Source organism: Pipistrellus hanaki, assembly GCF_964339955.1.
Source record: "Pipistrellus hanaki genome assembly, chromosome: 10".
Taxonomy (NCBI): domain Eukaryota; kingdom Metazoa; phylum Chordata; class Mammalia; order Chiroptera; family Vespertilionidae; genus Pipistrellus; species Pipistrellus hanaki.
The window spans coordinates 13708475-13722762 of NC_140512.1; the positions used below are offsets into that span (position 1 = coordinate 13708475).

General features: G+C 44.0%; 1 protein-coding gene across 4 annotated transcripts in view; it reads right to left on the reverse strand.

The window, feature by feature from the left end:
• Positions 1-13837, reverse strand: part of CDK13 (cyclin dependent kinase 13) — a gene marked incomplete at its 5' end in the record, with an annotated part of 96120 nt that extends 82283 nt beyond the window's left edge. For all 4 annotated transcript variants that reach the window (XM_084896413.1, XM_084896411.1, XM_084896412.1 and 1 more), the window contains one exon: positions 12546-13837. In XM_084896413.1, the coding sequence (XP_084752539.1) occupies positions 12546-13837 (1292 nt within the window). The remainder of the gene's footprint in view (positions 1-12545) is intronic.
• Between the last annotated feature and the right edge of the window lie 451 nt (positions 13838-14288).

Below are 14288 nucleotides of genomic sequence, written 5' to 3' on the forward strand. Positions count from 1 at the left end.
AAGAAGGAGAGGCGACAACTCTAATATAATCCGAATACAGTAAGTATTCATAAAAGTGATCTCAGTGCTAAAGAAATTAAGAGAAATCACTTTTGGATGAGATTAATGAAGGCTTCATAGATGACACCTGAACTATGGTTGGAAGAATGGTCAATAGGATTGGCTAATTGAGTCAAGGGCATAAACTAAAGAACAGAGGGCTTTCAATTCCACGCTTTTAAAACAGTAAGAAGTCTAGACCCATTGAAATAGAGAACAAGCTGGATGGTTACCAAAGGGAAGGTGTGGGAGGATGGGTAAAACAAAACACAAAAAAACCTGAAGTGGAAGTTATCTTATTCACTTTTATCATGTTAACTTGCTCTACAGCTGCCATTACAGAAATGTCAGTGGTCAGTGATTCAGACTTCTGGAGTAAAGGGCTTTAAGAAGCTTCCACTATTAAAAGTTCCCAAGTTTTTATTATTATACTAGAGGCCCAGTGCACAAATTTGTGCGTGAATGGGGTCGGGCTGGGCCAATTGGGGGCAGGGACGGGGGCAGCCTGGGGGAGGGGCCTGAAGACCCACTGAGCTGGAGCTGAGCATGGGCTCCACCAGGCTTCCCAGGGAGGACGGCCTCAGCGAGGAAACAGAAATCACCAGAAGGCTCTGCGAAGAGGTCCTGAGCTTCCTTTAGCCGGGCGGACTCAGAGCTGGTGTCTGTGTGTGCATTAAACACAGCCCAGCACTCGCCTTTGTCTGTTGGTCAAATCCATTGCATCAAAAAACGTGTTCCCTTCTTCTCTTTGGGCCCTTACAACAAATACAGCCCAATTGGAAGACACAGGCCCCAGTGGCAGAGCCAGGCCCCATAATCACCAGGAATTTAGGCCTAAGGCAACTGGGTAGCAATCTCCACGAAAGAGAACACACTGTTTTAAAGTCTTAATTCTCTCCTAAAATATGCCCTCTTTAGCTGGGCTAGATTGAACTAAGGAACCAAAGACCAAGTTTCCTTTGAGGTGGGATCCACTGGGAGCTGGCTGGTGGCAAGGCCCTGCCCCCCAAGCTCAGGTGCTCTGAGCCGGTCTTTTTCTGGTGGTGCCAGGTCCTGGGCTGCTGGTTGGGCAGCAGATCTACAGGGTTTCTCTCCGTCCCCTTCCTGGCCTCCTGAGCAGTACCCTCCGGCCTGGCACGCCAGGCAGCTGTCACCAGAGCCAGGACTCAGCAAAGGAGCTGGCCTGCACCAAGGGGGACCCGCAGGTGGCCAGGCTGCACCCCACACCCCGCTTCTCAGTCTCACTCACATGGATCAAGCCAAAGCCTGCTGCCTGAGACTGGCGCCATGGGGAGGGGTGCAGCAGGGAGAGGGGTGACCTGCCAGCCTTGGTGACGATCAGCTTGGTGTCCAATTGACTTAATTCATTCCACTGAGCCTTCATCTCAAGCTGCATACTCACGGCGGCCACCTTTGTGTTCTTCTTTACCAGTGCCTTGGCGGCAGTTGTACAACTAACCCTGGGGCCCCCAGGCTCAGTAGTGGCGGCCCCTGCAGCTCACGTGTCATAGCGACCAGTTGTTCGCTATAACGGTCGCTGGGCTTTTATTATATAGGTAAACTTAAGATAGAGCAATAAACCTCCATGGGGCAAATTAATGATACTTTAATTATGAAGGGATGTCAGTCCCACCATCAAGGTTTCATTCATGAGTACCAATAATTGGGAATTTATCAACCAATAAAACCAACCAGCATTCTAAGACTGAAAAATAATAATCTCGCTTTAAATAGCATATGAAGTGGTGAAGGGATTGAGCAAAATGGAGCTTAAAAATTCATGGACTCAGTATAGTGATTGTGGGGAGAGAGGGGGAGATGGCAGAGGGTATGGGAGGATAAATGGTGATGGACAGAGACTTGACTGGGGTGGTTAACACATGATACAGTGGACAGATGATGTGTTATAGAATTGTGCATCTGAAACCTATAGAATTTTAACCAGTGTCACTCCAATAAAGTCAATAAAAAGGGGAAAAAGTACCATATGCAGTGCTGTCCAACCCCTTTAAAAAAGCTGCTTTTGTTTATTGAAGTATTGCTTATACCAGCAAATACTGAAAACAACTAAAGTGTCCATTTGTGAGGGCTGGTTCCATAAACTAGGAGGCAGTCATTCACATAATGGAATACTACACAGCTTTGGAATAAAAGAATAAAGAAACTCTTTCTGTACCTATATAGAAAGGTTCCAGGACATACTGTTAAGAACAAAAAGCAAGTTACCAAAAAGTTATATAGTTTGCTGCCTTTTGTATAAAAGAATAGGAAGGGAAATAAGAACATACGTTCATCTTTGCTTTTGTTTAAAAAAACACTAGACCAATATGAGACAACTGAGTGGCATATAAGGGGCAGGGAGAAAAATTCTATTCACCCACTCAAGTGAATCTTTATCTCCTCCTAAAAAGAAAAAAATTAAAGGAAAATAATAAGGAGTCCAGTTTGTATTTTAATCAGCATCCTATATAATAAAAGCCCAGCGACCAAATGGCAGAATGACCAGAACAACAGGTCGACAGTCGCTGTGATGCGCACTGACCACCAGGATGCAGACGCTCAATGAAGGAGCTGCCCCCTAATGGTCAATGCACTCCCACAGGGGGACTGCTGCTCTGTTGACTGGGATGAGTGGCTGCTCCCGCTGTGAGAGCAGCTGCTCAAAGGGCAGGTCCACAGCCACTCGGCTGACCAGAATGAGCAGTGCTCCCGCAGCGGGCTGATCCCCACAGGCCATGCTCCCCACCAGTGCACAAATCCTGTGCAATAGGCCTCTAGTATATAAGAAGGAAGGGTAGTTTGGGTGAATCTTGGGTGGGAAATCTTAAATGCCCAACACAAGAATTTGAATCTGGCCTGGCTGGCGTGGCTCAGTGGTAGAACATCGACCTATGAACCAAAAGATCATGGTTCAATTCCCGTCAGGGCACGTGCCCAGGTTGCATGCTCGATCCCCATTGTAGGTGATTCTCTCTCATCATTGATATTTTTACCCAACTCCCCGTCTCCCTTCCTCTCTGAAATAAATAAAAATTTATTTAAAAAAAAAAAGAATTTGAATCTGTAAATGTTTTATAGGAAAATGACAGAATCAAAGTGATATTTTAAGATTAATTTCAATGCAGAAAACAGTAGGAGCTTGAAGAGGAAAGGCCCAAAAAAATGCAGATCCAACAATAAGAAGATCCACAAATTAAGATTTAAACTAAATCAGTGTGGACTAGAGACCACTGCAAAAGCACCAACAAAACAAGCAATTTATTAAAAGTGGGGAGGGAGAAAAGATAAATATTTACTTTAAGCATTGGCCGTCTGGGAGAACCAACTACCTCTTAAAACACTTGCACACACACATGCAAATCAAAAACTTCTTCAGCCCTAGCCAGTTTGGCCCAGTGGATAGTGTCAGCCTGCGACTGAAGGGTCCCAGGTTCGATTCTGGCCAAGGGCACATGCCTGGGTTGCAGGCTCGATCCCTAGTAGGGGGCATGCAGGAGGCAGCCAATCAATGATTCTCTCCTATCATTGATGTTTCTATCTCTCTCTCCCTCTTCCTTCCTCTCTGAGATTAATAAAGAAATGTTGTTGTTTTTTAAAACTTCTTAAAACATAATCAAGGTTAAAAAACAAAAGACGACTTATGAAAAATACTTGCTAATTAAAGCCATGCACACACAAAAAACAGTTAATATCTCTAATGCAAAAAAGATTCTTAAAAACTAATATGAAAACAAACAAGAATCAAAATAAAAGAACCAAAAAATAGATAAAAATAAATTTAGCATTATTGGATATTAAATAACTGCAACTGAAAACAGGAACAGGATAACTGACAACTCCACAGACAGTGGAGACTAAGGAAATGGGCTCTCGCATATTTGGAAAATACAAATTGATAAAAGCTTTCTGAAGATGCAATATGACAGAATTATCAAAACTACATATGTGCATAGCATTTTTGGCCCAAAAATTCTACCCCTGGGAAATATAATCTAGAAGATATTATGGGACAAATACACATAAAATTTGCAATAGATATATAAACATAGCAAAAATAAGTCCTCTAACTGAAACCGGTTTGGCTCAGTGCATAGAGCATCGGCCTGCAGACTCAGGGTTTCCAGGTTCAGCCGAAACTGGTTTGGCTCAGTGGACAGAGCATCAGCCTGCGGAATGAAAAGGTCCCAGGTTCGATTCCGGTCAAGGGCATGTACCTTGGTTGCGGGCACATCCCCAGTAGGGTGTGTGTAGAAGGCAGCTGATTGATGTTTCTCTCTCATCCATGTTTCTAACTCACTATTTCTCTCCCTTCCTCTCTGTAAAAAAAAAAAATCAATAAAATATTTCTTTTTAAAGTAAGTCCTCTAGGTGCTTACCGTGTAAGAGTAGCAAAATGGACTTGGCCAAACAAGTTATAAATATAACAATACAATGGAATCCTAGGAATCAATAAATAGAATATATACTTATGGATTACAGGGGATAAAATAGCATTATATGTATGTCCCCATTTACATAAGGTTTTATGTCCCTATGTACATATGCATAGAAAAGTCTAGAAGACTGTTCATCAAAATATCAAGGGTGAAACATCTCAAGTGTTCACCTTGAATCTCTTACCCTTTTCTATACTAACTGAACATTTCTACAAGCCTCTACTATCTTTATAAACAAGTGAAAAACAGTATCTGAAAAATATGATTCCAATAAAGGTAAAATAATTCATGTAATGTTGGACAAATTAAGTTTTGTCAAAAAAGAAAAAAAATCTCAGTGAATGTGTCCCTATGCAACTGAAACTAAAGAAATAGAAAAGTGAGAAGGCACACAGCCCATTAACTATTTTCAGCTTTCAATTTATCTCACTATCCTTTTCCATTTTATAAAAATTCCAGTTTTAACCTAAATTTTACCCTCTAATCTACATTTTATTTTCCAAATATATTAAGAACATGAGATTCTCCCACAATTTAGATATGCACAATTTAGAAATTTAACAAAAATCAATATAAACAATACTAATATTTCTGATCATTTTGCTTCCAACACCCACTTTAAAGCTTACAGATTTCTACATATGAAACAAAGCAAAACAAAATAAAAACTTCAGTAATATTTATTTTAAAAGTATACAAGAGAAAAAACTAATGATCTTAAATCCAGACTTAGTGGTGGAGCATCGACCTAATGAGCAAGGAGGTATCTCTCATCACTGATATTTCTCTCTCTCTCTTCCTCTCCCTTCCTTTCTGAAATCAATAAAGTTATTTTAAAAAATAAAAAAGTAAGTAAAATTATTTTAGTGAATGTTAAGCAACTAATTTTAAACTGGTTTTTCAGAAATAGCTACAATTTTTCATTTAGTATATAGAAGCCTGACATTCAGTCTGCTCAGAAAATTTTCACTAAAAAAAGATTAATCATTTACCTTTATCAGTATACAACAGAGCACAAATAAAAACACTAGATGTGAATTTATTATATTCACAATAAAAGTGATTCCCAGCTTCAACCTATTTGGTAAAGAAGCTATAAAAAGGCTCTTAAATTCTCTCCTCATAAATCAGTTATTATTTTCCCTATCCTAGCATATATGTGAACCAAAATAACAACTTTAGAAACACAATTGATATCTGTGCGGAGATTAATTTGCATTAATCTGTAGAGAAAAATGGTATTTCAATCTAATCAACATTTTAGTGTAATTACTTTAAGAAAAAAAGGTATTTCAATTAATTCTCTAATACACTTTGGAATTTGTCCTCTAGGAGCTTACAGTCTAGTAGGAAAAACACAAATATAGCCAGCCAAGTAGTCAAAATATTAAATAGGGTTTTTTAAGCCCCATAATAAAGATAAAGCAAAGTGCAAGGAATATAAAAAAAGGAATAAACTTTTTTTAGATGAATGCAGAAAGGTTACAAGATGGAGTGGAATTTGAGTTGGGTTTTGAATGCAAAACTGGAGACAGAGAAGAGAAAAAAGGGCATTTCAAGTTAAAGAACAGCAAGAGTAAAATTATAGAGCAATGGTTCTCAACCTCTCTAATCCCGAGACCCTTTATTACAGTTCTTCATGTTGTGGTGACCTCCAGCCATAAAATTATTTTCATTGCTACTTCATAACTAATTTTGCTATTGTTATGAATCGTAATGTAAATATCTGTATTTTCCGATGGTCTTAGGCTCTACAGAGAACAGCTAGCAGGGTCACCTAAGACCATCAAAAAACACAGATATTTACATTACGATTCATAACAGCAGCAAAATTAGTTATGAAGTAGCAACGAAAAATGTTATGGCTGGAGGTCACCACAACATGAGGAACTGTATTAAAGGATTAAAGGGTCTCGGCATTAGAGAGGTTGAGAACCACTGTTATAGAGAAATGAAAGTGCCTCTAAAAACAGAATTGATAGAATGGGGCCAGATCTTAAAAGGCATTACCTGATTATGCATTAGAAAGCTTGGACTTAATTCTATATAATGAAAGTGACACATCTACCCAAGATTTTAAGAAAATTCTAATAAAGAAATATATATATATATATATATATATATATATATATATATATATATATATATATAAAAGGCCAACATGCTAAGTGTACCTCTGCTCACCTGATCAGTCGCTATGATGTGCACTGACCATTATGGGGCAGATGCTCAACACAGGAGCTGCTGAGCTGCAGTGACTTGGCAGGAGCGGTTCTTGGGTGACGCACCCCGAAACCAGAGAAGAGGGAGCCCAATTCCAAGCGGGGCTGCGCAATTCTACCTTTGACCATGGGTTATGTTGTTGCTGGGGCACTGTCAGCCCCGAATCTGGTTTGCTGTACACATGAGTTTGTGTTCCATACCCTGTACGACAGCAACTTTGCAGAGTGACCTCTTGCACTCTGGGACCCTTCAGGGGATGTCAGAGAGCCAGTTTCAGCCCAATCCCCACAGGCCAGGGAGGGACCATGGGAAGTTGACTCCAGGGCGTGTCCAGCCTGTCTCACCCAATCCCACCCCACCAAGTCCCACCCCACCAACCACCTTCTAATTAATTTCCTTTCAATGTGCACAAATCCGTGGTCATTAGTCCTCCTATATAATAAAAGGCTAATATGCAAATTGACCAAACAGCATAATGACCAGTCACTATGACATGCACTGACCACCAGGGGGCAGATGCTCAATGCAGATGCATCCTGGTGGTCAGTAAACTCCCACAGGGGAAGCACCACTCAGCCAGAAGCCCTGAGCCAGGCCCATAGCTGGCAAACACAGTGGTGGTGGTGGTAACCACTCCCGCCTCCATGGCAACAGTCGGGGAATGTCCGACTGCTGGCTTAAGCATGCTCCCCATGGGCGCAGGCTGAGCTGAGGGATCCCCCTCAAGTGCAACAATTTCATGCACCAGGCCTCTAGTTAGAAGTAAAAGAATAAGTGAATAAGGAAGAAATAATAACAGGAAGTGCAATTTAAAAGAGAGAGAGAGGGCATGAACTAAGGAGCTAAAAATGGAAATGGGATAAATTGTTGTTAAAACAAAAATGTGGTAAGGGCTGAGTAGATATATATGTCAACTAAAGTTTGGTCAGAAAAAGGAGCAAAATACAAGGCCATCTTAATAATGAAAAGGATTAAAAAAATTTGGAGTTAAGAGAGTTCACCTAAATTTACAGCCCTTCTGAGTGTTTCTGCATTTATTCTAGTATGCTACATTTTTGACACTTTTAAAAAGCACTTTAAGAATTTGCCAGGACCTGCCGAGACCGGTTTGGCTCTACGGATAGAGCGTCGGCTTGGGGACTGAAGGGTCCCTGGTTCGATTCCGGTCAAGGACATGTACCTTGGTTGCGGGCATATCCCCAGTAGGGGTGTGCAAGAGGCAGCTGATCGATGACTCTCTCATCGATGTTTCTAACTCTCTATCTCTCTCCCTTACTCTCTGTACAAAATCAATTTAAAAAAAAATTAAAAAATAATAATAATTTGCCGAGACCGGTTTGGCTCAGTGGATAGAGCATCAGCCTGCGGACTGAAAGGTCCCGGGTTCGATTCCGGGCAAGGGCATGTACCTTGTTTGCGGGCACATCCCCAGTGGGGGGTGTGCAAGAGGCAACTGGTCGATGTTTCTCTCCCATCGACGTTTCTAACTCTCTGACCCTCTCAATTCTTCTCTGTGTAAAATCAATAAAATATATTTAAATAAATAAATAAATAATAAAAATAAAAAGCATTTTAAGAATTCCATTCATCTAAGGATACCCATGACTTACTTCTAAGTATATATTAAAAACAGTAATTTTAGGAGCTTCTTTTTTTAAAATTCTTGAATGTCTTCATTTTGTATATTTTAGAACAGTAGTTTTTAGAACAAAACACTAAATAATCCATGACAGAGATGCCCCACATCATATGCAAGTGAATACTAATAAATTCACTTACTTCCATCTAGGTCCACCCATCTTTAGATTCTCAGGCTCTTATTAATTTTCCATAAAGGAGACTCTGCTACTTCATGATAGAACAGAACTTCAATAGGTTCAGAGACAGAACCAATTATATATATGTGTGTGTGTGTGTGTGTGTGTGTGTGTGTATATATATATATATATATATATATATAACAATTTACTGTATTAATTGTACCTAATCTGACTTGATCAACTTCGGATCAAGAATCCCATTGCAAAACAACCATCAGTAACCAATAGTAATTATGTCTTTAAGAAATGGTTTTTTTTAGCCTCCTATTCATAAAAGCTATGAATTAGTAAAGACAAAATGAGCTGAAAGAATCTTTAGAAGAATTTGTTTTTTTAAAATCCTCAAATGTTGCAATGGTGGCCAGGAAAACATAAATTAATAGATAAATTTCCAAACAGGAATGGAATTTTAGCAAAACAAATTATGTGAGGTGGCCAGCTCCCTTGAATGCCAGGTAAAGTTCGATATAGCATAACACCAAAAGCATATATACTTTAGAATCAGACCGATCCAAGCTGACCTTGGAACAAATCACTTAACTTTTTAGAGTTTCCATTTCCCAAATTATCAACAGAAATGTTTCTAACTACCGATAACGTATTTTGTTTTGGGGGTGAATGTACTTTAAATATTTATCAATGCCTGGCACATAGTAAAACTCATCTTAGTACCTTTCCTAAACAGTGCACCCTCACATTTATTACAGGGCCAATCAACAAAATTATGTGACTTCGCATGCCCCAACATTCAAGTATTAAATATGGCAAACTGGTTATACAGGGGGGGAAAGTAAAGCTACAAAAGGAATGATTAAAAGAAAAGCCTGAGCAAAGGACTGAAAATTCAAATAAAGGCAAAGAGCTATTATAACGTAGATGTCATAACATGGAGAGGATTTATTTTAGGAACTAATACCAAGAAAAATATCAATCATGATTTCAATACTACTATTTTGAATGTGTTTGCAGTTTTTTAAAAATATTTACATTGACAATTCATATGTAAGCTCCATGCGGGCTAGAAAAAGATCCAATGCTTATTTCCTGCAGCATAGCATGTGGTCTATAATAAATACTTATATAATCCAGGCCCACATGAATATTTCTTATGCTCAGTAAAGTCTATCATCCCTTCATTTACCCTTTCAACAATTATTGAGTCTACTTCTGTCAGACACTATGATTAGCACTAGGATTATAATGGTGGTCAAGATAGGCTAGTTGCCTTCATGGAGCTCCCAATCCAGTAGTCTATTCCTTAACAGGGGTCTTCAAACTACGGCCCGCGGGCCGCATGCGGCCCGCAGAGGAGTCTGATCCGGCCCGCCAGGTTTTTTGGGCAGTGAGTGCAGCCGAGGTGTTACAGTAGGAATTAGTAGTTCATATAGTCCGGCCCTCCAGCTCTCTGAGGGACCGTGATCTGGCCCCCACTTTAAAAAGTTTGAGGACCCCTGCTAAACAATATGGGTCACCTACCACAAATACTATATTGTAAAAATAAATAAAATTTTGTATTAAACTGGACAAGTGAATTCAATTAATTGTTCCTGAACAGTAATTAATACATTTGCTATATTAAAAAACCTTTAAGTTTTTCAATCAACTATGTTAGCTACAAATTCTGGGCCCCACATTTTAAGCAAGACATTCGACATGTGGAAAATCTAAAAAGCATACCTTATGAAAAATGAGTTTTGAGGCCAAGAAAAGACTCAAAAGATATGGTAACTGTCTTTATATTTTAAAGAAGTAGCATACAGGTGTGCTCTGTATCATTTCAAAGAGTTAAACTTGAAGCAATGGGTAGAACTGTCACAGAGCTGGATTTCTGTTTCAATATGAAGAATTCTAATAATTCAATAACACCTAAACCACATTAGATTTCTTAATACTCTAAACTATATCTATACATAAATTTTCATTTAATTCTTGAAATACACACACACCACAAAACAGGTATTTTCCTGTTACAGCATAGGAAACTGAGTCTCCAAGGACCTTGCTAAAACCCAGGCAAATCAAGACTAGACTTTGAGCCCTAGATCTAATGAAATAAGCTGACTTCAAAGCAATATCTTCCCATCTCTAGATGTATTCAGGAACACACCAAATCGTCAGCTGTCAGGAATGTTAGTCAAGATATTCTCAAGTTCATTCCAAATCCAATCTTTTAGAAATACTAGTGGTCAATATAAACACCATGAATATTTCAGTCATGAATGGTCCTCTAGAAGTTAAGTTTCATAAGGGCAAGGACCTTGTCTTTCTTCATTGCTACATCCCAGTCCCTAGAACAGTATCTGGCACATAATACATACTCAATAAATATTTGCTAAATATGAATAATCCTAACACACGTACCACTACTATGTCAAATAAACGAAATGCACAGCACTATTATAGATAACAACGGACCTTGTAAAGTATCCAGCAACTAAAAAGCCTACTAGACACAAAATCCATTCTTAATATTATATCCTACTTAAAATCACTATCTAAAGTCCTGAAATTTAGCCTAATCTATTTTCAAAAACAAATTCAATTAAAAGAAAAAACCACCACCACCTAAACCATTTGGCAAACCTAAAATATCTTAACGAAAAGTAAAATTTTAAGGTCTTACAAGATGTAAAGAATGAATTTGGTGAAATGCCTTTTCAGTGTTGACAGTCTGCTTAAGCATCAATCAACTAGCATTCTGAGAGTGCTATCAATTCAACACTATGAATGAAGAGATGTATACAGCTGTTTTAGTTTAAAGATAAACTCACACCTGTATCTCTATTCACATCACATCTTTACAAACACTTACTAGGCTGGCACTTCAAAAACATCTGCTAATTTTACAGGTACATATACTATATTGAGTCAATATAATTCACACATAGAGGTACATTAATGAAAGAAAACTAAGACCAATAGGAAAATCACAATCAATGCAAATGTCACTCTGTAAGAGGCCTAGAGTATTCCAGACATCTTAAAGAATTTAAGAACATGCAAAATACTCAAAAGTTCCTTATAATTCAGCGTGCTTACAGGTAGTCATATATCAATGCTCACACTTTTTTTTTTTTTGGAGAAATACAAAAAAGGCATAATAGCTATATGAAAGATTTACTCCAATTTCGCTAGGTTAAATTTACCTTTTAAAAGACTTTTAAACAAAGGTTCTGATATGTAAGGGTCTACTAGTATTTTACTTTAAAGTGTAAATAATAACTCAGAATAATAGTTAATGTGAGAATGTACTAGAAGATTCACTTGGTTACACTGGACTACATCAACTAGATTACATGTGCACGTAATTAACAACTGGGTGTCATAGAAAACCAACAACCTTAAACACACACACACACACAAACACACACCAACAATCTTGTCTTTGTCATTTTTCTACTTTTTGAAATAATGACTGAAAGACTGCGTAAGAAACTATACCACCAAAAATACTGCAAAATGAACTCTTTCTTGTCTTCAAGAATTCAGAACTAAAAGCTTTTTTCCCATATTAATTCACTTTACAGAAAAGCTCCTTTCCCAGCGATGACACACTGGCAATCTACATCTACATCGGACATCATCACGTGACTCAAATCCTCCTTTATAATACTTAGTCCCTAAACTGCAGTGCATTCCTATCTTCAACAATGAAACCTCTCCAGGTGGTTTTCCAAAAAAAAAAAAAAAAAAAAAGTATGACAAGTTAAACAAGCTCTAGGCTTATCCAAGTGAACTGTGCTGGAAAAACAAAGAGCAGTTGGGAGAAATCGGTTGACATATTAATGCAACAAGTTAAAAACTTTGAACCCTTCCTTAGGAATCAGAAAAAGGCTCTGTGGACCTGTTGCTCTGTCCCTCCAACCCCCCCCCCCCCCCCAAAACGCATCACGGGCGCCCAATCGCCTCTGGATGCTAGGAGCGCCCCGGGTGGGGTGGGGTGGGGTGGGGTGGGGGGGTCTGGTCTCGTGGGGAGGGGGTCTGGGAGCCCGGGCACCCCCTCCCCTGCCCCGGGGCGGCCGCTCACCTGATGGGCGGGCTGTAGGGGCTCCGGGAGCGCCGCCAGCTGCTGCTGCTGTAGGGGCTGGGGGACACGTCGCCGCCGCGCTCGTACGAGCTGTGGCGGCTGTAGCTGGGCGAGCGGCGGCGGCTGTAGGGGCTCGGCGAGCGGCGCCGCGAGTAGGGGCTGCCGCCGCCCGCGGGGCTGGGCGACTTGCGGCTCCGCAGGCCGTGCGAGGCCCGGTGCGACACCGGGCTGTCGTCCCGGCCGCCCAGCGGGCTCAGGGAGCGCTGCCGCCGCCGGTAGGCCTTGGGCTCGGTCCGGTCCTCGCGGTAGGCCTTGGGCGGCTCCTTGTAGGCGGACGGCGGCTCCTTGGACGCCTTAGTCCGGCTCCGGCGGGCCTTGGCGTCGCGGTCCTTGCGGCCGCTGCTGCTGCTGGACGTGGCCGAGGCGCTCTTGCGGCGGCCGCCGCTGCTGCTGCTGCTGCCGCTCTTGGCGGCCTCGGCGCGCTCCTCGCCGCCGTGGCCGTGGCGGCTGCGGGACTTGGAGGCCTCGCCGCCGCCGCCGCCGCTGCCCGCGCGCTGCCCGTCCCGCCGCCGGTGCTCGCGGTGGCGCTCCTTGCTGCGGCCGCTGCTGCGGCGGCGGTCCCGGCGGGGCCTGCGCCCGGACCCCGACCCGGAGCCCTCCCCGCGCCGCTGGGTGCCGGAGGAGGAGGCCGGACTCCCGCCGCTGCCCCCCGTCCCCCCCGCAGCCGTGGGCGCCGCTGCTGCCGCCGCTGCTGCTGCTGAGGCCGGGGCCGAGGCCGGGGCCGGGGCCGCGGCCGCGCCGGCGCCCCCCAGCAGCAGCCCCTGCTCGGACTGCGAGCTCACATCCTCGTACTCCCCCAGCGGGGTCACACCCCCGCCGCTGCCCGCGCCGCCCCCGCCGTCCTGCTGCGGCTGCGGCAGCGAGAAGACCCGGCGCTTCTCCGCCTCCTGCCCGGCGCGGGGCCCGCGGCGCCGCTTCTGCCGCCCTCCGGGGCGCCTCTTGCCTCTCGCCAGCCGCTTGACCTCCAGAGGGGGGCCCGGGCTGAAGCAAGAGGAGGAGGCCGCGGCGGCGGCGGCGGCTGCGGCGGCGGCGGCCGTGCCGGGGGCAGCCAGGAAGAGCAGCGGCGGCGGGGGCGGCGGCGGTTGCAGGAGCTGCGGCTGCAGGAGCGGCAGCAGCAGCGGCGGCTGCTGAGGGGACAGGAATCGCCTCCGCTTGCGGCGTTCCTCCAACTTCTTCTCCGCCCAGCTCAGGCCCCCGCCTCCCCCCAGCGCCGTGTCCGAGCTGCTCGGCATCGCCTAGGGCTGGCCGCAGCGGAGCGCGGCGCGGGCGCGGCCTCGTCCTCCCCCCGGGTCAGACCCCGGCCATCGCTCCCGCCGGAAACGGGGCCGCAGCGGCGGCGGCAGCAGCGGCGGCAGCGGCACACGGAGCACCGGGGCGGGCGGTCGGCAGGCGCGGCCACGATAATCCGGGTCGGGACGCGGGTCCCCGGGTTCCAGGTCACCGTGGGCTGGTAACGCAGCGGCCTCCAGGCCCGAGGAGCAGCGAGGATCCGGGCGGGCGAGCAGGCAGGCAGGCAGGCGGACAGGCGGGCAGGCGGAGCTCCGGAGTCCGCGCCGCCGGTCGTCCGGTCCCGAGCGGCACACACAGCCGAGGCGCCGGGCGCTGACCTGCGGGGGGCGGTCCCGAGTCCTCCAAGTGCCCCCGGGGCTCGGGGAGCGGCCTGGGCCGCGCTCGGCTCCGGCG